Source organism: Aquarana catesbeiana, linkage group LG06 (assembly GCF_042186555.1).
Source record: "Aquarana catesbeiana isolate 2022-GZ linkage group LG06, ASM4218655v1, whole genome shotgun sequence".
Lineage (NCBI taxonomy): Eukaryota > Metazoa > Chordata > Amphibia > Anura > Ranidae > Aquarana > Aquarana catesbeiana.
The window spans coordinates 337,112,627-337,139,902 of NC_133329.1; the positions used below are offsets into that span (position 1 = coordinate 337,112,627).

Here is a 27,276-nt window from a genome sequence, read left to right on the forward strand (position 1 = left end):
CTCCAAATCAGGCACAGTCCCTCAAAATCAGGGACAGTTGGGAGCTATGTGTGTCACATACATGGCATATTTATCCTGTAGGGCATTGTAGAAGCCTGGAGATCACTAATTCCCTGGGGCTCAATCCTGGTGTATCCAACCATGGTAACCAAATACATTCAAATCTACACGGGCTCCCCCTGTGTTGATAGATATATTATTCCATAACAAGGGTGTTCCCCATGTGTGCTATCCATGAGGCGACAGTGGACGGTGAGGTCGATTTCAACCCTATCAGAATAAGCTTTCAGGCCTGAAACAGCGCCCTGGAGAATGCGGTCCTCACCATCTCCTCCGGGACCACCTCTTCTAGAACTTCCAGTATACAGTGAATGGGGCTTAGAGGTACAGCAGTTTGGAACACCCGATTGAGTGTCCCAAGTACCTGACTCCAGTAACACTGCAGCTTTGGGCATCGCCAGAAGAGATGGATAAGGTCCACACTGTGCTGCCTACACCTGCCAAGGGGGTCCGCCAGCCTGCCCATCTTGTGGAGCTTTTGCGGGGTGTAATGCACCCTGAGTACAATATATAATTGTGATACTTTCTGTGCTACATTTAAAGAGCAGATAGTTATTGCTTGCAATGCTTCATCCCACTGGTCTCCCTCGAGTGGTACTAGGTCCCTTTCCCACATGGATACTGCCTTAATGGGGCGTGCCCTCAGATAGTGTGTCAGCAACATCTGGTAACATTGTGATATAATACCCTTAGTTTCAGTACTAGACAGAGGGATCTCATTGTTAAAAGTTATCAGTCAGGAGAAGGGTACAAAAGAATTTCCAAGGTATTAGATTATACCATAGAACACAGTGAAGACAGTCATCATCAAGTGGAGATGCCCTCGCAATCTGACAGATTTGGGGTGTTTTTGCAAAGAAGAGTGGGCAAATATTGCCAAGTCAAGATGTGCCATGCTGATAGACTCATACCCAAAAAGATTGATTTCTGTAATTAAATCAAAAGATGCTTCAACAAAGCGTTAGTTTAACCACTTGCCGACCAGCTGCTGCAGTTGTACTGCGACAGAATGGCACGGCTGGGCGAAACGACCTTATGTAACGTCCCTTCGGCCTGTGGCCGCTGCTCGCCCATGGAGCTGATGCGAGTGCCCGGCGGTTGAGATCCCCGCCGGGCTCCAGCAATCGCTCGTGGCACACCGAGAACCGGCATCTGTGTGTGTAAACACACAGTTTCTGGTTCTCTGAGGGGAGAAGAGACAGATCGTATGAACAGCAATCTATTTCTTCCCCTACACAGTCCCCTCCCCCCTTCAGTTAGAACACACAATAGGGAACACAATTAACCCCTTGATCGCCCCCTAGTGTTAACCCCTTCCCTGCCAGTGACATTTTTACAGTAATCATTTCATTTTTATAGCACTGATCGCTGTATAAATGCCAATGGTCCCAAAAATGTGTCAGAATTGTCCAACGTGTCCACCATAATATCGCAGTCCCAATAAAAATCGCAGATCGCCACCATTACTAGTAAAAAAAATAAATTAATAAATAATAAATATTCCATTAAACTATCCCCTATTTTGTAGACACCATAACTTTTGTGCAAACCAATCAATATACGCTTATTGCGATTTTTTTACCAAAAATATGTAGAAAAATACATATCGGCGTAAACTGAGGAAAAAAATAGTTCTTTTATATATTTTTGGGGGGTATTTATTATAGCAAAAAGTAAAAAAATATTGCGTTTTTTTCAAAATTGTTGCTCTTTTTTTGTTTACAGCACAAAAAATAATAACCGCAGAGAATACCACCAAAAGAAAGCTCTATTTGTGGGAAAAGAAGGACATCAATTTTGTTTGGGTACAACGTCGCATGACTGTGCAATTGTCAGTTAGAGCGACGCAGTGCCGAATCGCAAAAAGTGCTCTGGTCAGGAAGGGGGTAAAATCTTCCGGGCTGAAGCGGTTAAGAGTGTGCACACTTATGCAACAATATTATTTTAATTTTTTTATTTTTACTTCTCTCCACCTTAAATATTTCAGGTTGCTGTTCAACTGAGTTGTACAGTTTATAGGTCACATTAAAGGTGAAAAAAGTTCTCAAATGATTTATCTTTGTCTCATTTTTTTACATCACAGAAACCTGACATTTTAATAGGGTTGTGTAGACTTTTTATATCCACAGTATGTATGTGAAATAGGGACCTTAGACTGCAAGCTCCTTGAGGGCAGAGACTGAATTGACTGTACAATATATTTAAAGCATTTCTAAAATCATATGTGCTACATAAACATTTGAAAGAAATAAAATAAACTATCTTTACATCTTTAGTCATATAAATATTATCCCCTTGACACCAACCTCGCACAAACATGTGGCCCCAGTAGACTGGGCTTTTTTCCATGGGGCTGCATTTGTGTATCTTCCATTCTGTGCTGGGAGCACGCCGCACAGTCTCACCGAGAGCCCTGTACTAATGATCGGGACCCGGAACACCCAACTCCGGGTCACCTGATCACTATGATAGCCTCTGATTGGCTACTACAGTGATCAGTCACTGTGACGCCCACCCCTTATTTTCTCTCTCTGTGAATGGAGGAGAGAAATACATTGTATCTCTCTCTTTCCTTGCATAGAGAAAAAAAAGTGCGTGTAAAAATAAAATAAAATAATAATTAAAAAAAAAAAAATGAAAAAAAAAAATTCTAGATCAAACTTTAATCAAGGTCAGTGCCAGGGGTAGTGTTTGAGTCAGGATCAAAGGTCAGGGTCAGAATCAGTATTTATTTGGACAGGAATTTTTTTTTTAATTAGTATCAGTGTCAGTTTATTTTAAGTAGGATACAAAAAAAAATCAAAATGCACACTATTGTTTCTGGGCTGTACTATGGGTACAAACAACATCTCCCGCGTGAGGGGAGGAGGGGCAGGGGTGGCAGCAGTGCAAGTGAGGGGGCGAGGCTTGTTTGCCACCCCCCCAAAATATTGAGCACCAGCTGCCACTGGACAAACCCCAACTTTTTTTGAATGTGAACGCTTTAATATGTACTGTTGTACAAAATTGGATACAAAAGACTGTGCATTATCAAAAACAATAATCTAGGCTACAATGTTTCTATGTCAAACAACAAAAAAAGCCTATGTTGCTTAAGAATTTTTGTACAATTAGTACCATCCTTGGGTTCCACTTGCTGTGAAACATCAAGGAAAACCGGACAATCATTTGCTCGATTTTCTTATGTTGTGCACTCAGCTTTAGTCTAGATTTAGACATATAGCAAGATTGCCGCACCTCTTAAAAGCGATTTGTGGTCGGAGCGCTTTTCAGAAGTGTTGAAAAATGGTGAAGATGCCCTATGTCACCTCCTCACTGCCTGTTTTAACCCCATAAATGCTGCACCACCTTGCTGAAATTGTGTGCATTGCATTTGCTTCACTGGGTCGCATTCGGTGGCCTTACTGTCCTCTGAATGCGAGAAGGGGGACAATTTTTTGCTGTGGCCATGAAGCAAAACATCGCTGTCAAATACATGTAAACATCCCCATCTGCTGCCTTTTCCACTTAAAAGAGTATGGGCATTTTTTAAATTTAAAAATCATACTTACCTAGGTGGGGGACCGATGCTGCATCTGTACCCCACCTGCTCTAAGACTGAGAACCAAGCGATTATACATGGCTGATTGCTCAGTTCTCAGTGCTCCCTGAGAAGAGAGCTGATGACTGTCAGTCACTGCTGTCTCCCCCCCCCCACACACTCACTTGAGTGCTGGGCTCTGGAGGGTGTGAGGGTGTGGGAGAGGCTGGCTCAGCCTCTCAGCGAAGAGGGAGAGATGAGGATGCTCTGGTAAGGCTGGGTACTCCACCCCTCCTTTACCCCAGCTTATCAGCAGACAACAAACCCCCCCTCTCTCCTCCCCCTCACCTCTCATAAGTCCGTCGAGCAAGCCTGGGGGTCTGACGAAGGAGCTGTGCATGCACCGAAACTCGCTACTGCCTACCACCTTCACCTGATGTCACATAGGCCACGTGCATTCCAGCTTGGTTCCAGAACCCGGGCCGCCTCATCGCATCTTCACCTCCTCGCCAATCCACGTCACCAGGCACTCTGACAGCTGCAGGACGGCTCTCTCTCTTCCCCAGACAGACGAGGATTACAGCGATCCGCATGAGGACAAATCATTGTATGCCTATGACCTCTTACTATCTTGTTAGTGTTTTTAATCCCATTGTGCCTGTAATAAATCTTTTAACCACTGCACTTAGAGGCGCCCTTCTCTTTCCTTTATCAGCCTCTCAGCGAGCAGAGGCTGAGTCAGTTGCTGGTCCAACTTTGGCTGTACTTCTCCCTCAAGCCCAGCCACATGTTTTTTACCATCCCCCTAAACTAGTCCTTCCAGCTTCTACCCAAAACTAACACTGACTAGCCCTTTAATGTAGTGGTCTCACTTTTCCTTATAAACCTTTTCTCAGGAGTTCTTTAAGAACCTAGACCTGGTATAAATAATGCCTCAAGTTCAGAGGAAAGAAACATACAATTAAAGATAAGTGTTACTCCCTCGCTGGTTTCCAGTTTCATTCTGTACTGTTTTGCTCACGCTGCTAATTATAATAACATATTGTATAACTACTTGTTACAATATCCACCAGCTGTCGGTATCAGATGGCTATTTATAACCTCCCACTAGTTAGATAGAGTCTTGTGCAGTGTAACCCCAGATCTCCACAGTTTAAAGCCTATGCCATGACCTCATATTTGTTATAAATATTCACAAGCTCACTAAGGATATATCAGGTTCATGACTGTTATGGATGTAAAGTGACAAAATGATATTCAGTGCTGCATATACCCCGGTGATGGAACATAAGCTAGGCTTACTACTTCTCTAATGCTTTAACTTTTTCTTAAAAAAAACATGCAAGCATTGATTTGCCAAGGTGGTGATCTCCTTCCTGCGGTTAAAGGGAAACCCCAACTTCACATTATGTGGCCAGGTTTTCTTATGATTGTATAAAAATGTGTGCATCTTTAAAGCTGATGCTGAACTCTAGGTATGATCTTATTTTCATTCATGGCCCAGCTTGGTACAACTTAAGTATGCAGATCTGATACCTGGGAGACCACTGGAGAAGCTGCCAATCTTCTGGGTTCTGTACTGAGCAGCTGCCCCCACTGCACACTACGGGGGTTTGCCTGCTCCCCACTGCAACCATTTACAGAACGCCTTGAATTTTATCTACTGAATACGAGGCATTCTCAGCAGTGGCGGCTGGTGCTCAAAATCTTTGGGGGGCGCAAACAAACTGAAAAATACTGAAACCCCCACCCCATCAATTGCAGCCTCACTGTGCCCATCAAATGCAGCCAGTGTGCCCAACAAACACAGCCACTGTGCCCATCATATGCAGCCACTGTGCCCATCATATGCAGCCATTGTGCCCATCATATGCAGCCACTTGTGCCCATTAAATACAGCTACTTGTGCCCATCATATGCAGCCATTGTGCCCATCATACGCAGCCACTTGTGCCCATCATATGAAGCCACTTGTGCCCATCATATGCAGCCACTTGTGCCCATCAAATGCAGCCACTTGTGCCCATCAAATGCAGCCACTTGTGCCCATCAAATGCAGCCACTGTGCCCAGTATATGCAGCCACTTATGCCCATCATATGCAGCCACTGTGCCCACCGACCCCCCCACTCACAGGGCTCGCGGCTCTGGCAGCACCCGCAAACCCCCCTCCCATGCGCAGCTCTGACAGACCCCCTGGAACTTACTGCCGGGCAGCAGCTCCTCTCAGTGCACCAGAGCGGCGACGACCTCCACTCCAGTGTGTGTCTCCTTCGCTCCTCTTCCTAACCGCCAGGCATCCAATAGGGTGGCCTGGCGCTTTGGCCAATCAGGAAACAGGTCTGACGCCCTGCCTCCTGATTGGCAGGGAGTAAAGTTAGGGTGAAAATAGCGAAAATTAATTTGCTATCATCACACAATTGGGTGGGATCAGTGCGCACTCTCTGCGCCCCGAGTCCATCCTATTTTGAAGCCTACTAGAGCCTCTGGCTCTAATCAGGTGCTTCAAAATGTACCACCCCCTCCCGCCCCCGCCATAGGTGCCCCTTTCAGGATGCCGGAAACATGGATGTTGGGGCAGCACCCGTGCACCTACAGTGCACGTGCTGCCACTGGTTCTCAGGCTGGACAAAGTGGAGAGGAGAGCTGGTGATATTGTGAACTTCACCTCATCTAGATAGATAATGTATTGTATTCATTAAAAAAGATACAAGGCACTATGTGAATTGCAGCAGTGCCGAGCAGTCAGTGTGCAGAAGGGGTAACTGCTTGGTCCAGGAAACTAAAGATTGCGGCGATCACTGTAGCAGCATTGACTACTACAGTGATTGGCAGTTTCACAGCGGTCCCTTTGGGTATGAGATATGCATAAATACATTGGTTCAAGATGGACCAATGTAGGTATACGTAAAAGATCATGTCAGGAATTTAGCTTTAAAACATTCCCAGATTTCTGTACAAAAAGATAGATTTTGTGCTCTATAAGCTTAGGCCCCATTTGAACAGCAGCCTGTGGTGAATCAGTTGTCAGAGGGTGGTAGAGCAGGGACTTCCAGGTGTTCAGGAGGTGATACTGCCGCCTTCTGAATGCCTTTTTTTCCTCTGTTCCGACAGCCAAAGGGGGATTTTGTATGGCAAGTGTTTGTGTTGCAGTTTGGTCCCAATGACTTCACTGGATGAGTGTGACAGGTGGTGTCGCTTGTCAAACTCAATATGGTGAATTAGATTTAGAGGCAACAGAGAAGCAAAGTTTACCAGATGTGGCATGCATATAACCCCCTCTGACCACCACTATGTTATATTTTAGGTGGGTGGTCGAGGTGCAGCTTAACTGCCTGTTTTTTAAATTATTTTTGTGTACGGGACTTTTTCTCGTCTTATTTAACTTTTTTATTTTATTTTATTTTTCTCTTTTTAGAGTCCACTGCAAATAATTTTTTTGCATTTTAGGTAACATATTAAATTTAGTGTACTAATCAGATTTTATAATTAGATAATATGTTTAGAATACATTTACAAGAACTGATGTTATCCCATCTAGCAAACATCTGTTGAGCACAGGCTGCGCCTGGTCATTCCTCATAGACATAAATAGGCTGTACACCAAAATTCAGTATAATACTCTATTCAAGCCTATGGATAGCCAGGTGGATTTAGGTCATGTTGATATAAAGTTACCACAGTCCTTTAAGCCTAGTACACACTACTGAACGAAAAAAAACTGGCAGCTCAGGTCGGAGCCACTGTACTAATAATTTGATGTTAGTACAGCAATCTCCCCTGCTGAGCTATTGTGTTCTGACAGGGGGATGCCTCCCCCGCCATAACACTCTGGTCAGGGCTTTTTGCCATTTGCTGAGAGCCCTGATCGGGAGTCGGTCGCCTGCTGATTTTCCAGCATGCTCGTCCGACAGAAGCCGGCTTCTGTTGGACCGCCTGCCATACACATGGGCTGAATGTTGCTCAGTTTGGTCCGTGTGTACTAGGCTTTAAATGGCAGCTCTTCAAGGTTGACTGCGATCAGTAATATACATAAGTGGAAGTGTCCAGAATGATAGTTTTTCTTTGCCACTACTACTGATCAACTACTACTGATCAACAATGACCGCTGAGAGCTCAAAGGAATCAGGTAAAGGTAAAGTGGAGAAGCATGGCAAAAGAGAAAGGCAGAAAATCATATATACATGAATATACAATACACAGAACATGGAAATGTATTTAAAGATAAATGTGGGCTTTCAATCACTACCACTTGTTGCTTTCATATTTCAATTTCAGTTTATTTTCATATATGGGACTTTTTCTCGTCTTATTTAACTTTTTTATTTTATTTATTATTTATTTTATTTTTCTCTTTTTAGAGTCCACTGCAAATAAAGTTTTTGTATTTTGGGTTAACAAAGTCAACTAATCAGATTTAATAATTAGATAATATGTTTAGAATACATTTACAAGAACTGGAATTTCATATAAAAAATACGGAAAAACTGAAACTTTGTAGATATGAGTCCCCAGAGATCAACTATACTGGACTCATTTTAAAACATAGCAACTATTCTTAGTGCAAAACAAACAGATACACAAACAATAGCAATAACAAAATCAGAAACATGGGGCTCAAATTTGGAACACAGATTTCAAAATGTTCTTATGCATACCAAAAAACAGATTGCCATACTAATAGGGATGAAATCAAAGATGCACAGAGTAGACCCCAAAGACCTCTAAGTTGTGACCCTCTACCCTGTGGCCTGATGCTATGTTGCCATAGTCTGTATTTGGAGATCATGCTGCCCTAAGTACATGAAAATAATGATGGCATTTTGCACAAGCTCCACCCCTTTTGTCATTTGATTTTTTTAAAGTAAAAACTACTGCTACAGTTGTGCTCATAAGTTTACATACCCTGGCAAAATTTATTCTTGGCCATTTTTCAGAGAATATGAATGATAACACAAAAACTTTTCTTTCACTCATGGTTAGTGTTTGGCTGAAGCCATTTATTATCAATCAACTGTGTTTAATCTTTTTAAATCATAATCACAACAGAAACTACCCAAATTACCCTGATCAAAAGTTTACAAACCCTGGTGATTTTGGCCTGATAGCATGCACACAAGTTGACACAAAGGGGTTTGAATGGCTATTAAAGGTAACCATCCTCACCTGTGATCTGTTTGCTTGTAATTAGTGTGTGTGTATAAAAGGTCAATGAGTTTCTGGACACCTGACAGACCCTTGAATCTTTCATCCAGTGGCTGCACTGACGTTTCTGGATTCTGAGTCATGGGGAAAGCAAAATAATTGTCAAAGGATCTGCAGGAAAAGGTAGTTGAATGTATATGTAAACAGGAAAGGGATATAAAAAGATGTCCAAGGAACTGAGAATGCCAATCAGCAGTGTTCAAACTCTAATCAAGAAGTGGAAAATAAGGAGTTCTGTTGAAACCAAACCACGGTCAGGTAGACCAACTCAAATTTCAGCCACAACTGCCAGGAAAATTGTTTGGGATGCAAAGAAAAACCCACAAATAATTTCAGGTGAAATACAGGACTCTCTGAAAACATGTGGTGTGGCTGTTTCAAGATGCACAATAAGGAGGCACTTGAAGAAAGATGGGCTGCATGGTCGAGTTGCCAGAAAAAAGCCATTACTACTCAAATGCCACAAAGTATTACAATATGCCAAAACAGCACAGAGACAAGCATCAAACTTTCTGGCACAAAGTCATTTGGATTGACGAGACCAAAATCTAGCTTTTTGGTCACAACCATAAATGGAGAGGAGTCAACAAGGCCTGTGTTGAAAGGTACGGAGGTGGATCGCTGATGTTTTGGGGATGTGTGAGCTACAAAGGCGCGGGAAATTTGGTCAAAATTGATGGCAAGTATGTTATCAAAAAATACTGGAGGAACATTTGCATACATCAGCCAGGAAGCCGTGCATGGGACATACTTGGACAGTCCAACATGACAATGATCCAAAATACAAGGCCAAGTTGACCTGTCATTGGCTACAGCAGAATAAAATAAGGGTTCTGGAGTGGCCATCTCAGTCCCCTGACCTCAATATCTTTGAGCCGCTCTGGGAAGATCTCAAATGTGCAGTTCATGCAAGACAGCCCAAGAATTTACAGGAACTAGAGGCTTTTTGCCAAGAGGAATGGGCAGGTTTACCATTTGAGAAGATAAAGAGCCTCATCCACAAATACCACAAAAGACTTCAAGCTGTCATTGATGTTAAAGGGGGCAATACATGGTATTAAGAACTGGGATATGTACACGTTTGATCAGGGTTATCTGGGTAGTTTCTGTTGTCATTATGATGTAAAAAGAGTAAACACATTTGATTGATAATAAATGGCTTCAGCCAAACACTAACCATGAGTGGCCAAGAAACCATATATTCTGCCAGGGTATGTAAACTTATGAGCACAACTGTAAAATATATTATTGGGGTCTGTATGCTGCCTGCTTTATATGCTTAGCTACGTTTCTTCCACTTTGTTTTTACTGAAACCCCCCCGCCCCCCCACCAACAGGCCATAGGTCGCAAAGCTAAGGGATACAACCATTATTTCCACCATTTTCCAAAAGTAGAGATTAAGAAACATTACCTAGTACAAAACTCTCTCGCTAGAAAGCAGAGAAACTTATTAGTCAAACATTTTAGAGCAGTCCTGAGCGGAGCAAAGCAGAGGATAAATTAGGCCAACATCCATTAACATAATGATGACCGGATTTTAAAGGTATCAAGTGATAACATGAGAACATTCACCTGATGATAATTCAATAGAGACATGAACTATCATGGGCCAAAATAATTGCTAGCAATGTGGAAATAGCTCACTAAAATCTCCCTGTTGCCTGACTTGAGAGGAGCAGCTATATGTCATCTCCGCTGATGGAGAGAGTGAAAAAAGGAAGAATCCCTGAAAAAAGGAAGAAGAAAGGAAAGGAAAAAAAGAGAAGAAAAGGGGGAGGGGGTAAGAGGATGAGAAGGAAGGTAGAGAAGGCAAGGAGGAACATAGGGAAGGATGGACAGGGGAGGCGGGTGGCTTTACTTGTATATCTGCTGTCTTCAGCTTTCTACACTCCTTAAAATGCAGATCATGTTAGAAATCTTCCTCTTTCAGCAGTGGGCGTGGAGTCTGGGCATACACTGTGTGAGAGCTGATTGGAAGAAAGGCACACACCCCTTCCGCATAGGAGAAGGAACGAAGGAACATGAAGAGCTGGACTATGAATAGACCAGCATTCTGCTTATCTACCTCTAAGCTCCCTCCCCAAACACAAATTTTCAGCTGCTGTTATCTCATGTGTTGGAGAACTTGTCAAAAGTGACTCTGCTGATAGCAGAGGAATGGAGCACCAGAGAGAAATGGCACTCAGAGCTTTGGAGAGAGATTAATAAACACTACAGATAGATGTGCTTAGGTCAAATTTTATGAATGGGGTTTACAACCACTAACTGCACAGATAGCCCCCACCCTGCCCCTCTTCCACCTTGCCATTTAAAAAAAAAAATTATGTACTGCTGTTCTCTTCCAGGTATTTGGGAGCTGGCAGAGACTGGCACATCTGCGCACACAGATGGTTCCCAAGTATGCAAACAAGTGCTGCCAGCTTCTGATAGATAGGCATTATGGCATTGCACCACATTTTTACGCATGCATGGAAATAAGATGTGCATGCGCATATGGGTGGCAGTAACCACCTCCTGGGATATCTGTGATGTAGCAATCATGGGAGGTAGCAGAGCCTGGCCTATGCCAGAAACTAGGGCAGTGCTGCTTTGCAACATGAAAGCTAACCCAAAGATGCAAATTGTAATAATTTTTTTTATTATTTATGTAAAACAGAGGGGGAGGGACAAAATAAAAAAAAGTGTTCTACAGAGGTAAAGTGGAACTTTAGTCTGAAAATTAAGTCCTGATAGATTACTTTCAGACTGGCCTCTTTTTGCAGGTACAGTGTAGCTATGTAAAACATTAAAGAATATGTAAACCCAACATTTCATATTCTTGAGTACTATGTACTTGTATGAAAAAGTATTCTGTTCTCTTTGTATTGCTTTCTTTATGTGAAATCCCTGGTGTTCCTGCCAGTCCCTCTGCATTCCTATTAGTCAGTTCTTTAGCCTGTTCTCCTCCAATGATCAGACTGGTACTGACACGCCCCTCCCTGCACAGCCATTCACTGGCAAGACCAGTGTGCTACTGTTTCTCCTCCCCCAGCTCTCTAAGCTCCTCATGCAGCTGAGAACAGCGGGTATGCGATCACATCTTAAAAAGGAAAAACGGGGGTATTTATAATGTTTTTTATACATATACACAAATGTTTTGCCTTTCATTTCTATTTTAAATTGAATGGGTTGTTTTTAAAGACGAGGGTTCATACTTTAAAAATAAGTGCCTATACTGTTTAAAATCCAGAAATGCACTGTCTTACCCTGCCCTGCATATGTTCAGTTGCTCTCTATTCATGGCACTGTGTCTAAAATCAGAGCCAGTAGAGCCAATCAGCTGACAGCTTTAAGATTTGTGTGCTGGGGGAACACAGATTAGGGTGGGAGAAAATAAAAGCAGTAGAGGTGACAGGACAAACTATGCTGGGAAACAAAAGAATGAAATTTATATAGATAGTGTCCTATTTTATCTCCCTGATTCTCTCTCCTTTCTCCCTCATCGGCAACCTGTGAACGTCAGCACTATAAAGCTTCTGTCAGCCTTCTGCTCTAACTTCACCAAGATACACAATCAATTTAATTGCCTAAAGTTACATATAGTTTTTAAGACCGAGGAGAGTGGGGGAGTTTCCAGTAAGGAAGTGACTGCTCTGGGCTTCATAAAAATGGCGGCCTCCAGCATGAAGAAACAGGATCAATGCTGGAGGCAATTGTAAAAACACACCAATTTTGGTAGCATAACTATTCATGTGGAATGTATGTTCTTTTTGTTAAAGAACAATAATTGTTATCAAACTGTTAGCCCTCATGCACACAGGCTGTTAAAAAAACGTTATGAAAACGCCAGTATCTTTGCAGTGATTTTTTTTAACTTTTTTCAGCTTTTTTCAGCGTTTTTGCAATAGCGGTTTTTAGCGTTTTTGAGCGTTTTTGAGCGTTTTTCCGCGTTAGCGTTTTTGAGCGTTTTTTTTTTTTTTCAAATTTTTTATTTTTTTTTCAATGGATCAAAAACGCTAAAAAACGTTGGTGAATGACGTTTTTGAGCGTTTTTGAGCGTTTTTCAGCGTTAGAGCGTTTTTACAGCTGAAAAACGTCTTTCAGAACCCACTGGTCCTGGGTTTTTTTTACAGCTTAAAAACGCCTATGCCACTTGCAGCTCAAAAACGCCTAGGTGGGCATAAAGCCATAGACTAACATAGACAGGCCTTTTTAAGCTGCAAAAAAAGCTCAAAAAAGCAGCTGTAAAAACGTCCGTGTGCATGAGGACTAATAGGTAAAATCCCACTATCAGTTCTGCTTTAACATCCTAGGCGGTGGCCCACAAATATCATGGGAAACACATGCCTGGGTGTTGATTTTCAGAGTTCATGGTGCTGTCCCCAAAATTGTATTTGGAGCTGCAGCAGGCAGCAGAAATTTAACATGAAAGCAGAGCATGTTTAGATACTCTTAGCATCGATTAACGTGTAACTGTTGCTCTTAACTGTCAGTTAGCTTCCATCCACTATTTTTAAAGTGGAACTTAACTCTAATATTAAAAAAAAATAAACCTACCTATCTGCTTAAAGTCTTCTGTAGAACATACACTGAGCTACTAAAATGTAGTACCCCTTAATGTTGTTCATACACGTGTAGCCAAGTGTTGGGCTACAATGACATGGAGTAGGAGACATTGCTCTTTTCTTCCTTCTCTCTCTCCAATGAGATGCTGATGTTGATCTGTACTGTTCTCCTATGGCCAAAAGAGGGATTACTGAAGTCAAGGGAGCCCACAGACATTAATGCAGAGTGCCCAGAATCTTGGGAGTTGTAGTCCAAGATGGCTACCATGTAAATGAACTGAATTTCCAAATTACATGTTCCAAAAAGACTCTGGGCAACAGGAGGAGCTAAGAGGGTTTTTTTTTAACTTGAACTGCCCAGGCAGTTCTCAGGTTTAACAATCAATTGGGATAAATCCGCCTTGATGCCTGTAGATACAGTAGAGACTTTACCGTCTTTGGCTGGACAACTGAGGGTGGTGGGCAGGATGAAATACTTGGGAATATGGCTAACAAAGGACCCCAATCAATACATAGAGGAGAACCTCGCCCCCCTTGTGCTAAGGTTTAGAAGTAAGTGCGATATCTGGTGCCGCCTCCCCCTGTCAGCAGCTGGCAGAATTAATTTGATCAAGATGATCTGGATGCCCCAACTGCTGTACCAGTTACATAACTCCCCGGTTTGGATTGGAATGGACTGGTTTAAGAAAATTGAAACCCTGTTTAGGGAATTAATTTGGAAGAAGAGACAGGCGCGAATAGGCTTACAGATATTGCAGTTACCAACAAAAGAAGGAGGAGCGGCAGTTCCACACCCCCGTAACTATTTCTTAGCTGCCCAGCTACCACATCTAAGGGGAGGCAGTATATTGGGGGACAGGAACATAAATATACGACTTATAATGCAAGGAGCTTTGCATAGTAACCTGGTCGAGTCCTTGGAGGCAAACTCTCTCGCGCCCGGGCCCCCTACACAAAAATTAATGTCCAAGGTATGGCAGGCAGCTAAAACAATTATGGGATATAATGGGGTATCAGATTATGCCCCAATTTGGGATAATAAACATCTCCCAGAGCTGATCCCGGTGGGTAAAATAGAAGAATGGGAAGTCTGCGGTATCAGAAAACTCGCACAACTATATAAAGGGAGTATTCTGAAGTTATTTGCCGAGTTGAGGGATGAGTATGGTATCCCAAACCACTCATTTTATCGGTGTCTCCAAATTAGACACGCCCTGAATGCTCAGTTTAAAACACAAACAGTGGAATGGTGTAGACTTCCCCTCATACAAAAAATAGTTAACTCTAGCTCGTCCAAAGGTCTGATATCCGAGATATATGAACAAATATGTGGGAAAATAATTAATGGGGAAAGACTGGCTAAAAATAAAAATAGATGGGAGGAAGACCTGGGAGAAAAAATCACTGAAGAACAATGAAAAAGGATAATGAGAATGAGCCCCCAGGTGTCAGTTTCCCCCTCACAAAGAATGTCGCAATTATTTTTGTTACATAGAGCTTATTACACTCCAAAGAAGCTTTTTAGGTATGGATATAGAGCGGATGATAAATGCCCAAGGTGTCAAGGAACAGGGGACTTAATCCATATGATGTGGAGGTACCCAAAGCTATTCAGGTACTGGAATGATATACTTGAGGAAATTAATAGGACCTTTGGGATTAAGCTGGAGATGGATGCTACATTATGTTTGCTAGTTAAAATAGAGGTAAACAGTATATCTAAAAATATCAAAATGACAATAACAAGATGTCTATTCCAAGCACGAAAGATAATTGCCCAAAATTGTTTTTTTTGGGGAGGGTGCATGTGATCAGCACAGGGCCAATCAGCACTGTCCAGACAGAGCGTCAGGAGTCATGCAGCCTCATAGGACAGTCAGAGGAGAATGAAAATTCCTCCTACAAGCTTTAACCATTGCTTGGCCGGACACTGATAGAAGTCACAGGACTGCTATACACTGCTGACGAGGAAAGGTATTTAGTAGTTTATATTTACTAAAATAATTGTATTTCTATGTTCTGTGGGAGACCAGAAATAGTGAATTCAGGGTCCTGGATTTGGTAACACTAAAGTAAAAGCTCCTTCCCTTTGTCCCTTTTACCCCAAAGGCCTCATGGCTTCAGACGTTTTTTTTCCTACAGTCAATAAACTCCCCAGCATGTTATCCTATGTGTCCATGCACACATAGGCTGTTATCACTGTTTTTGGCTGGGGTGTTTTTGGCTGTAAAAAAAAAAAACAAAACTAGTGGGTTCTGGGAGGTGTTTTTCAGCTGTAAAAATAGGATTTTTTATAACAGCTTACCTGTAAAATCCTTTTCTTTTGATGTACATCACGGGACACAGAGCCTCAGTAATTACTGATGGGTTATATAGTGTATCACTAGGTAATTGGACACTGGTAACACCCTAAACAGGAAGTTCAACCCCCTATATAATCCCTCCCCTTACAGGGATACCTCAGTTTTGTAGCAAAGGAATATAAGTGTATTAGAAGAGGGGCGGGACCTCTGTGTCCCGTGATGTACATCAAAAGAAAAGGATTTTACAGGTAAGCTGTTATAAAAAATCCTATTTTCTTTCTCGTACATCACGGGACACAGGGCCTCAGTAATTACTGATGGGATGTCCCAGAGCAATGCTACATAAGGGGAGGGGAACCACAACCAAGTAGGGTGTAATCAGACCTGAGGACCTTGTACCGCTGCCTGCAGAACACTACGCCCAAAGGCGATATCCTCATGCCTTCTCACATCCTACTGATAAAATCTGGTGAATGTATGTGTAACGAGCCCCTTGCTCGCTCGGTTCCACTCTCCCGACACTCCTCTGCAGCTATTGAATCAGATTGCAACGTCTGATGGTTCGGTCATCCAATGCTCCGGGATTAGAACTTCAGCTATGTGCCGTTCTAACCCAGTTGTGATAGCTCAGAACAAACACCAGGCAGGCTGTATGTAAGTTCAAACAGGAATCTCTTTTATTGCAATATACAGGCTCTTTTATACACTAAAAGTGGAGGTGCATACCTTCGACTCATATTACTCTAACAATACAGCTGTAACCTAATTAGCCTTATTAACATGAGCTAATAAACTAATCCCTTTAGACAGTATAGATGACTCAGACATAACTTTTGGCCAGACTGGCCATCTGGTAGTTCAGAAAATCCAATCAACATTATCACAATAGCAGAGTTAATTAAACACAAACAACAATGGGATCTAATGACTCTTAGATCCCATACTAGAGACTTATTTACAATACACATTTTAGCAGACAACAGACAGGTAGCTGGAATTGATGACATTAGCATTTAACAGTAGGAGTCCCAACGGTATGAATCAGTCACTATTCCAATATGGCAAATCCAGGGTCCCCAGAGTCTGTGTGTCCTGGGGGACCAGGACCCGAATCTACGGTAATACCACCTCAAGGGTCCCCAGGCATACAGCTCACAGAGAGTACCATTCCCCCAAATGCCAGGGCCCACGATCGATCGGCAAGAGGCTAGCATACAGTCCCCTCCAAAAGTCTCTCCCCCGGCTAGGTCTGTCACAGTATGGACTGAAGACCAGGTTGCGGCCTTGCAGATTTGAGCCATAGAGGCCGGTGATGCACTGCCCAAGAAGCACCAATAGCCCTTGTGGAATGTGCCTTGATCTGAAACGGAAGAATCTTCTGTTTCAAACCATAAGCTTGAATAATCAATTGTCGAATCCATTTACAAATGGTAGCTTTTGATGCTGTCCTCTATTGGGACCCTCTGGCAGTAGGAAAAAAACATCCGTTTTGCAAATTTGAGCAGTTGCTTCCAGATAGGCCTTGACTGCTCTTACTACATCCAAAGAATGTAGTGACCTTTCTTCCAAAGAACAGAAATCTGAAAAAAGGAAGGCAGAACAATGTCTTGGTTTATATGAAAATCTGAAACCACATTCGGTAAAAAACTAGGATGAGGGCGCAATACCACTCTATCCTTGTGTACAATCAAATAAGGCTCTTTACAGGAAAGAGCTGCTAATTCTGATACTCTTCTAGCAGAAGAAATGGCTACCAGAAAAATTAACTTTCTTGTCAACAAGACCAAAGGAATCTGACGTATTGGTTCAAAAGGCTGTTTCTGTAAAACAGACAGAACCAAATTTAAGTCCCAGGGGTTTAGGGGCGCCTTGACCGGAGGATTAAGACGCGTCACCCCCTGCATAAGGTTTCGGACCAAAGAATGTGAAGCAAGTGGCCGTTGAAATAATACTGATAGGGCCGAGACCTGGCCCTTGATGGTAATCAAGGCCAGCTTCATTTCTAATCCCATTTGTAGAAAGTCTAGAATTCTACCTATTACATACTTTCTGGGATGCCAACCCCTGGATTTACACCAGGATACATAAGCTTTCCAGACTCTATGATAAATTACTCTGGAAGCTGGCTTCCTTGCATTGATTAAGGTAGAAATCACAGGCCCTGAAAGCCCACGACTCTTCAGAACGTGGGTTTCAATAGCCAACCCTTCAAATTTAGCGTTTGTAAGGCAGGATGGAATACTGGACCTTGAGATAACAGGTCTGGACGTGACGGTAGGGTCCAAGGGGAAGCCACCATCCTCTTTACTATTTCTGCATACCAAGTCCTCCTGGGCCAAGCGGGGGCTACCAGAAGTACCGACTTCCTTTCCTGTGCGAAGGAGTCGTGGCAGTAGCAGAATAGGCGGGAATGCATAAATCAGTGAGCCACGGAATCACCAACGCATCTGTCCCGTATGCAAGAGGATCCTTTGTCCTTGCCACAAACTTGTCAATCTTTTTGTTGAATCTGGATGCAAAGAGATCTACATCTGGAACCCCCCATTCCCCTGGGAATAACCGCTGGCGACTTAAGCAGTCCGCCTGCCAGTTTTCTATCCCTGGAATGAAACCTGCCGATATGCATGGCACATGCTTTTCTGCCCAGATTAAAATCTGGTTCACTTCTCTTTGGGCTGCCAGACTCCTGGTGCCTCCCTGATGATTGATATAAGCCACTGCTGTGGCATTGTCGGACTGGATCCTGACTGGGCAACCCTGTAGCCTGAGAGTCCAGGCCTTTAGGGATATGCTGCACGGATCTCCAGAATGTTGATGGGCAAGGTCCTCTCGGCTTTGGACCATACCCCTTGGACCGCAGACTGTTCCAGAACTGCTCCCCAAACTGAAAGACTGGCATCCGTTGTTACCACCGTCCAGGTAATCGGTAGAAAGGATTTCCCTTTCTGCAGGCTTTCGGGGTTTAAAAAAACGATTGAAACTCTGACGCACTGCATGGGACAGGTGCATCGGAAAATCGAATGCCTGAACCTTCTTGTTCCAGGCCGACAGGATACTGTGTTGCAGCAGTCTTGAATGAAACTGAGCATAGGGAACTGCTTCGAATGAAGCTACCATCTTTCCCAGCAGCCTCATACAAAGGCGGACAGAAGGACCCTTTTTGGTCCTGACTACCAGAATCAGCTCCCTTAAGGCAGTGATCTATGCCTGAGGTAAAATACTTTCTCCTGGGTTGTATCTATGATCAGACCCAAATACTCCAGTCTTCTTACTGGTTTTAGGAAAGATTTTTCTAGGTTGAGGACCCAACCTAGGTGTTCCAGATACTTGACTGTGGTCCTCAAGTTTCCGTTCAAACAGGCTACCGACCGGTCTATCAAGAGCAGGTCGTCTAGGTATGCTATAACAGTTATACCTTGAGTCCTTAATCTGGCCAGAGGAGGAGCCAAGATTTTTGTAAACACACGAGGTGCAGTGGCTAGCCCGAAACGCAGAGCCACAAACTGGAAATGGCGCCCTCCTATCTCGAAGCGCAAGACCTTTTGATGAGCAGGAAAAATGGGCACATGCAGCTATGCATCTCTGATGTCTATCGATGCCAGAAATTCTCCTCCCTGCAGGATGGAGACTACTGTCCAAATTGATTCCATGTGGAAGGACCGAATCCTTAGGAATCGATTCAGATCCCTTAGATCCAGAATCCAGAACCCCCCCATCCCATCCTACCTGGAGCTCGGCTGGAGGAGCTTGTGCAGCGTGAAACACTGAGACAGACATCAGCATGAGAAGGTATGTGCTCTTGGCAGCCCCCGGTGGCGACAATAGGCATAGCATGCATTTACTTTAAAGGAGAAACCTAGTAGAATTAAAAAAATCTGTGGAATCTCCCTTACCTTATCCAGCTTCAGGGTTCTGTTATACAGACCCAATCTTCACCTCTCACGGTGGGCTCCGTTTGGAAAACCTTCAGAGACTGGGGCCCCCTACGGATAGGGGGATCCGCAATTCTGGGCCTGTAAAGCACCCGGCCAGAAATAAGGCTAGAAAAACCATCCAGCTCTCTAAAAAGAGGAAGCGTTACAGGTAAAACCTCGTTTCTTCGGACACGAGGCCCGGGTACCATCCAATTCAGCCTAGAAAGGACACTTTGAAATGGATCCGGTTCGCCTGGCTTGCCCCAGTATAGGATATAGGATATTCCCTTTGGAGCTCAGCACAGGACATCTTTACACGTCCAACACCTAAGACACTGGCTAAAAAACTGAGGTATCCCTGTAAGGGGAGGGATTATATAGGGGGTTGAACTTCCTGTTTAGGGTGTGACCAGTGTCCAATCACCTAGTGATACCCTATATAACCCATCAGTAATTACTGAGGCTCTGTGTCCCGTGATGTACGAGAAAGAAAACGCTCTGACGTCAGAAAACACCTAAAAACGCAGATAAACGCTCAAAAACGGGTCTCACCGGTGTTTAACGTTTTTGATCCATTGGAAGAAAAAAAAACGCTAAAAAAACGCTAATGCCGAAAAACGCTAAAAAACGCTATTGCAAAAATGTTGAAAAACTTTAAAAAACTCACTGCAAAGCTAACTGGCATTTTTATAACATTAATGTAATGTCCAGTGTGCATGAGGCCTTAATGTTATTTAAATAAGGACAGTGTCTACCCAGTTAGTTTATGCCTGGTATAGCTGCCATTGGTGCACACTGGCAGTATAGTTCCTGCAGTTTGGTAGGTTAGATCTTATTACTGCTTGCTGTTACTACTATTACTGCTGGACGGTAGATGCCATCCTATGCCTAACCCTTACTTATAATCCCTAGTGCGAATTCATGTCAATGTTTATGTCAATCTATTTTAAGCTTGCTTTGTTATCAATCGTATTGGGTGATAACACATTGGGTTTACATTCATATATTTGCCTGGAGTTCAGTCCCAGGTGTGAATTTCTTTCTGTGAAACAATGATTATATTGAACGATTGTATTGATATGTGTATGGCCATAATAAAACACTAACAGTATTTTTGGCGCATAGATTATAACCTAATTAGTGTCTCAAATTATTCCAAAGTCACTGCCTATAATATGCAAGACAAGACATGGAAACACACTAATGTTACTTTAGCTTAACGAGCCAAAGAGGTTAAAGACTTGTTTAACGTTAAATATTTCAATTAGAATTAATTTACATAATGACTTTACTTAAACTGTGATTTAGCATTACAAATGAGAGAAGCACACAGATGGGATAGTAGGAATAACTTGGAATAGAGAGTTCATATTAGTGTACTTAGTGTAAGCTGTTTAGATTTAATCTCCTGGGAGGCAGATGTTACAATTGCTTTATTATATTAGGAAAGAGGAAATCCACTGTCCTGTGGCTACTGGGATGATTTCACATCACCCATGCAAAGACAGACTTACCATTTTCTCAAAGTTTATCAGATTGTCGATAAATGTTTTGTTCCCTTCGTGGGTAAAAGTCATATCTGTAAAGAAATAAAGAAGAGATGGTCAGGCAGGGTAAGATATGTGTGTTCTGAACCCTGGACACTCTAAGCTCAGCCCATCTACCTACCTACACTCTGTTCAATAAAGTGCAGTAACCATGGGGAAGACACATATGGGGAGAGATAATGGGTCTGCACACCACAATTAAATAGAACATGAGAAGAGTCCCCCGGGGGGGGGGGGGGTTAGCAGCAATGTAAAGTAATTGAAAAATATGCATGGATATAGAAAAATAGATGCTTAATTTACAGAATAAGATATAATATTAATAATAGTTAAAATATGAGCTCTGATGGGGCATAGCCATACCAAATATACAGAATTTGCAAACATGGAAATTATACACAACATTACATAATGTCTAATGTATAACAATGGCTGACGCGTTTCAACCGATACGTTTGGGGTCTTCTTCAGAGGAAAAGTTTGCAATGCATTTGGAAAAGGCCCCGCAGTGCAGTAACCAACAGCAACTGTCAGGAAGGCACTAGCCATAGTACAGATGTGCATAACTGTTTGTGAATGCATATGCGCATGCACAAATGCACATGTGCATACCTGTCGCTAATGTTGGCGCCAATGGGACTATTTAAAATGCAGAAGTCCTATTAGCCAGTGCTGTCTGATCTACAGCTATTACTCATGTTCCTGTATCTGTTCCTGTGTTACTTCTGTGATTGACCCGGCTTGCCCTGACCGTGCTTGAACGCTACTTGCCCTAATCCTGGCCTGTCTCTGCATTTGCTCTCCGTTCTGCCCATCTGCCTGATTCTACGATGCGGACTTCTGCTTGTATCCTGACCATTCTCTGCCTGCCATTTATGCCTGTATCTGACCGTCTGTTGCTAACATGGCTTGTCTGACCTTGCTTCCAGTTATCCACCCATCCTGCTCTGCATGCTACCTGGTACTTGCTGGTTCTGCACCTGCTGCCTATCAAGCACCTGCCGCCTGCTGTGTGCCCAATCCGGGGTCTGCTGTCTCTACTGACATCTGCTGTTCCAGCGATCAGAGCCGGGGTTGTACGGGAGGCTTCCCTCTACATGTCAGGCTCTGCCACAAGGTATGTGACAGCAACTGCCTAGAATACTACTTTTGCCGAAATCTGTAACTGAAATCTGATCAGCTGTTGTGACTTATAGCAATTTGAATATTATAACTGTGCTTTGCATTGCTTTATTAAGTGCAAACATTGTTTGGAAGCTAAATGCTTGCTTGGACAACATAAACATTTCCAATAAACACTTTTGGGTCTTACATAAATGTCAGAATCAAAGGCAAGAGCAATGCACCTTCAGCATGACTTGATGTATGCTGAAAGCCTGTTAGCAGCTTGTTTATTGCTGACTTCCAAGAAAATAACTAAATACAGAGATGAAATATGTATATAAGAATGAGTTTAGCTGTCAAAATGCTTGTAATCATGTCTATCCACTTCTGAGATTTACACAGCTCCGCTACACAACACAGCCCTGTCTTGTAGAGCAGAAGACCTGATTTTGAAGTAGTTTAGTGACTAAACTACAGGGCTTGTCCACTCCCAGCCCATGACTGGACATGGAAAGGTGAAGCAGCACACTAAGGCACTTACCTCTGTCTCTCCACTCTCTTCTCCTACTAGCATGTACCATGTTAACACGTAAGCACTGTAGTACACCCTACTGGCTACTTGTGCTGCTTCTATCTCCCCAAGTCTGAACTCTGCTGTACCTTGGATAAAAATGGCTGATATCCAATCAAATTTATTTTTATTTCACACTTATTTCATTTAAAAACATATTCAATGATTTATTAATGAACACAAATCTATATTAAGTTTTTTTTGTGTTTTGTTTTAAATCCTGATTTTGTGAAACTTTATTCAACATAACCAGTTTACACTGCATTGCAACTTTTCAGATGACTGTGCAGATTTTACATTCTGCAAATTTTAATACAAGATTCCTATAGGTAAGTCCAGTGATACCCTGAGAATAAGTAGCAAAGATATAATTAATTAATAAGCCATCATTTATCTTTGTATGATTAAAATATGAGATTACCTTTAATGAGCAAAGGTGTAAATGGAATAATTGGTGGCTCCAGTTTAGCTATAGTCAGCCTGTATGCTCTGTGATTTCTTGATGGGTCCTTAAACAAAAAGAAGGAATGTTAGTAATACTGCACCGTGTTATCACTTCACTTACAAGAACAAAGTAGTTCATAAATTGCACTTTGGTTTGATCATTTTTGAGTTCAAGTGCAGGATGTGCACTAATTACATTAAGAGACAATAGGCTCCATTTTGCTAACTTTCACAAGATCTGATTAGTTTTGGTTTGATGCCTATTTTGCAGATACAGGAGACTAGCATGTAAGAAAGTATGTCACCTGTAACTGCCAACTTCTGATTCTTAAGACTAGTTTAAACTTGCTTCAAAACAAGGCTTCGGACACGCTTTGTTAAAGCTCTCTGGACACCAGTCAAAGCTCCTGTCACTAAATAAAATGGTTAGCCCTTAAAGTGTCAGTTGCTTGGCTCTATACTGATCCCATGGCTTTCGAGTTTTCTGAGTCAATGACCTGGAACAAGTATGCAGATTAGGGATGAGCCGAACACCCCCCTGTTCGGTTCACACCAGAACATGCGAACAGGAAAAAAGTTCATTTGAACACCGTTAAAGTCTATGGGACACGAACATGAATAATCAAAAGTGCTAATTTTAAAGGCTTATATGCAAGTTATTCTCATAAAAAGTGTTTGGGGACCTGGGTCCTGCCCCAGGGAACATGGATCAATGCAAAAAAAAGTTTTAAAAACGGCCGTTTTTTCAGGAGCAGTGATTTTATTAATGCTTAAAGTCAAACAATAAAAGTGTAATATCCCTTTAAATTTCATAGCTGGGGGGTGTCTATAGTATGCCTGTAAAGGGGCGCATGTTTCCCGTGTTTAGAACAGTCTGACAGCAAAATGACATTTCAAAGGAAAAAAGTCATTTAAAACTACTCGCGGCTATTGCATTGCCGGTCCGACAATACACATAAAAGTTCATTGATAAAAACGGCATGGGAATTCCCCACAGGGGAACCCCGAACCAAAATTTAAAAAAAAAAATGACATGGGGGTCTCCCTAAATTCCATACCAGGCCCTTCAGGTCTGGTATGGATATTAAGGGGAACCCCGGCCAAAAAAAAAATGACGTGGGGTTCCCCCTAAATTCCATACCAGACCTGAAGGGTCTGGTATGGATTTTAGGGGAACCCCGCGCCAAAATTAAAAAAAAAAAACGGCGTGGGGTCCCCCCAAAAATCCATACCAGACCCTCATCCGAGCACACAACCTGGCAGGCCGCAGGAAAAGAGGGGGGGGCGAGAGAGCGCCCCCCCTCCTGAACCGTACCAGGCCACCAGGCATACTATAGACACCCCCCAGCTACGAAATTTAAAGGGATATTACACTTTTATTGTTTCACTTTAAGCATTATTAAAATCACTGCTCCCGAAAAAAAACGGACGTTTTTAAAACTTTTTTTTTGCATTGATCCATGTCCCCTGGGGCAGGACCCAGGCCCCCAAACACTTGCATATATAGCACTTTTGATTTCTTCCATAGACTTTTAAAGGGTGTCCCGCTGTATTCAAATTTGCTGCGAACACCCCAAATTGTTCGCTGTTCGGAGAACTTGCGAACAGCCAATGTTCGAGTCGAACATGAGTTCGACTCGAACTCGAAGCTCATCCCTAATGCAGATCAGACGTACGTGCTACATGCTTGCTCTGGTTAGTGACTCGGTGTAAGGAAGCCAGATCCTCTCCAGTAACTAGAATTTTAAGAAAATGGTCAGCAATGGTAAACAACCTGTTTCTCTCTGACATTTTGGGGATTAGCTTCAACTGTCCTATTACAGTAAATATATACAGTTGTGCTCATAATTTTACATACCCTGGCAGAATTTATGATTTCTAGGCCATTTTTCAGAGAATATGAATGATAACACAAAAACTTTTCTTTCACTCATGGTTAGTGTTTGGCTGAAACCATTTATTATCTATCAACTATTTTTACTCTTTTTTTTTTTTTCCTTAATTTCTTTATTCAACATTTTCTTAATTATTACACACAACGTTAAAAAGGGCAGAAGAAGAAAAAACAGACATGTCCTCCTAGTCCCACTTCCCAGTTTTTACTCTTTTTAAATCACAATGACAACAGAAACTACCCAAATGACCATGATCAAAAGTTTACATACCCCAGTTCTTAATATCGTGTATTGCCCCCTTTGACATCAATGACAGCTTGAAGTCTTTTGTGGTATTTGTGGATTAGGCTCTTTATCTTCTCAGATGGTAAAGCTGCCCATTCCTCTTGGCAAAAAGCCTCCAGTTCCTGTAAATTCTTGGGCTGTCTTGCATGAACTGCACGTTTGAGATCTCCCCAGAGTGGCTCAATGATATTGAGGTCAGGAGACTGAGAAGGCCACTCCAGAACCTTCACTTTATTCTGCTGTAGCCAATGACAGGTCGACTTGGCCTTGTGTTTTGGATCATTGTCATGTTGGTATGTCCAAGTACGTCCCATGCGCACCTTCCTGGCTGATGTATGCAAATGTTCCTCCAGTATTTGATAACATGCTTTCATCTTGCCAACAATTTTGACCAAATTTCCTGTGCCTTTGTAGCTCACACATCCCCAAAACATCAGCGATCCACCTCCGTACCTTTCATCATAGGCCTTGTTGACTCCTCTCCAAATGTAGCGTTTATGGTTATGGCCAAAAAGCTAAATTTTGGTCTCATCACTCCAAATGACTTTGTGCCAGAAGGTTTGAGGCTTGTCTCTGTGCTGTTTGGCGTATTGTAAGCGGGATACTTTGTGGCATTTGTGTAGTAATGGCTTTCTTCTGGCGACTCGACCATGCAGCCCATCTTTCTTTCAGTGCCTCTTTATTGTGCATCTTGAAACAGCCGCAACACTTGTTTTCAGAGAGTCCTGTATTTCAGCTGAAGTTGTTTGTGGTTTTTTTTTTTTTTTTTTTTTTTTTTTTTTTGCAAATATCAAATTTTATTGAAGGTTATAGTAACACAATATAGAGGAACATGGACATTCACAAACATTGTACAGTATATCCATTTATGGTATAACACATGTGTTTGTTTTTTTTTTTTTTTTTCCATGGCTTGTCTAATGTTGGTTCCTATGGTAATGCAGGTATGATTATATAAACGCTCATTCAGTTACTGAATAGGATAGGAGGAAAGAAAGGAAAGAAGGGAAAGAAGAAAGTAAGCCTTCTAATTGGCATTGTTACCTGGTCATAGTGGGTCCTCCCGGAGGTGCCACAGCTCCCAGACCCTGTTATGCGCCTCCAGCTTGTCCTGAATTCTAGCTGTCATTTTCTCCATCAGCTCTATATCTTTAATTCTAGAGTAAAGATCTTCAGCTGAGGGTGGAGAGGTACGTTTCCAGTTTAAGGCTATAAGACAGCGTGCTGCTGTGAGTATATGTCTTACTAATTTCTTATATGGTCTGCAAATTTTTAGTGGTGATAGACCTAATAGGAAGAATTTTGGAGTCGCTTGGACCTCCACTTCCAAGAGGCGAGAGAGGAGATGGCGAACCATCTCCCAGTACTGAGCTAATATCGGACAGGTCCAATATATATGTATAAGAGTGCCTATAGCGTCCTGACATCGCCAGCATTTATCTGAGCTATCTGGGAAAATTGTATGAAGTACATCTGGGGTCATGTACCAGAAGTAGAGAATCTTATATGAGTTTTCCTTATATAGTGTACACATTGAACTCTTCGCTGTCTGATTCCATATTGCCTGCCACTGCGCTAATGGAAGTTCTTCCCCAAGGATCTTCTCCCATCTGAGCATGTAATGATGTTTACCCTGCTCTTCCAGATCGATGGTATTCAAAATCTTGTATATTTCTGATATTAGCCCTTTCTGTGAGCTACCTGCCATGATGGTAGTTTCAAACGGGGATGGAGGTGAAAATTGTAGATTTGGGGCTATAGTTAGTGCGTAATGTCGTATTTGTAGGTATCCGTAAAAAGCTTGTTTTGGGAGTTTGTGCTTGGCCTGCAGGTCCGAAAAAGATAGGAGTCTACGAGTTCTGGGATCTATTATGTTTCCAAAGT

The 27,276-nt window shown here is 42.4% G+C and overlaps 1 protein-coding gene across 7 annotated transcripts in view; it reads right to left on the bottom strand.

Annotated features, from left to right (window-relative positions):
- The window catches only part of RAPGEF4 (Rap guanine nucleotide exchange factor 4), a 488,280-nt gene that overhangs the window by 21,008 nt on the left and 439,996 nt on the right, over positions 1–27,276 (bottom strand). For all 7 annotated transcript variants that reach the window (XM_073633880.1, XM_073633882.1, XM_073633881.1 and 4 more), the window contains 2 exons: positions 23,190–23,277; positions 21,061–21,125 (listed from right to left, as the gene is read on the bottom strand). In XM_073633880.1, the coding sequence (XP_073489981.1) occupies positions 21,061–21,125; positions 23,190–23,277 (153 nt within the window). The remainder of the gene's footprint in view (positions 1–21,060; positions 21,126–23,189; positions 23,278–27,276) is intronic.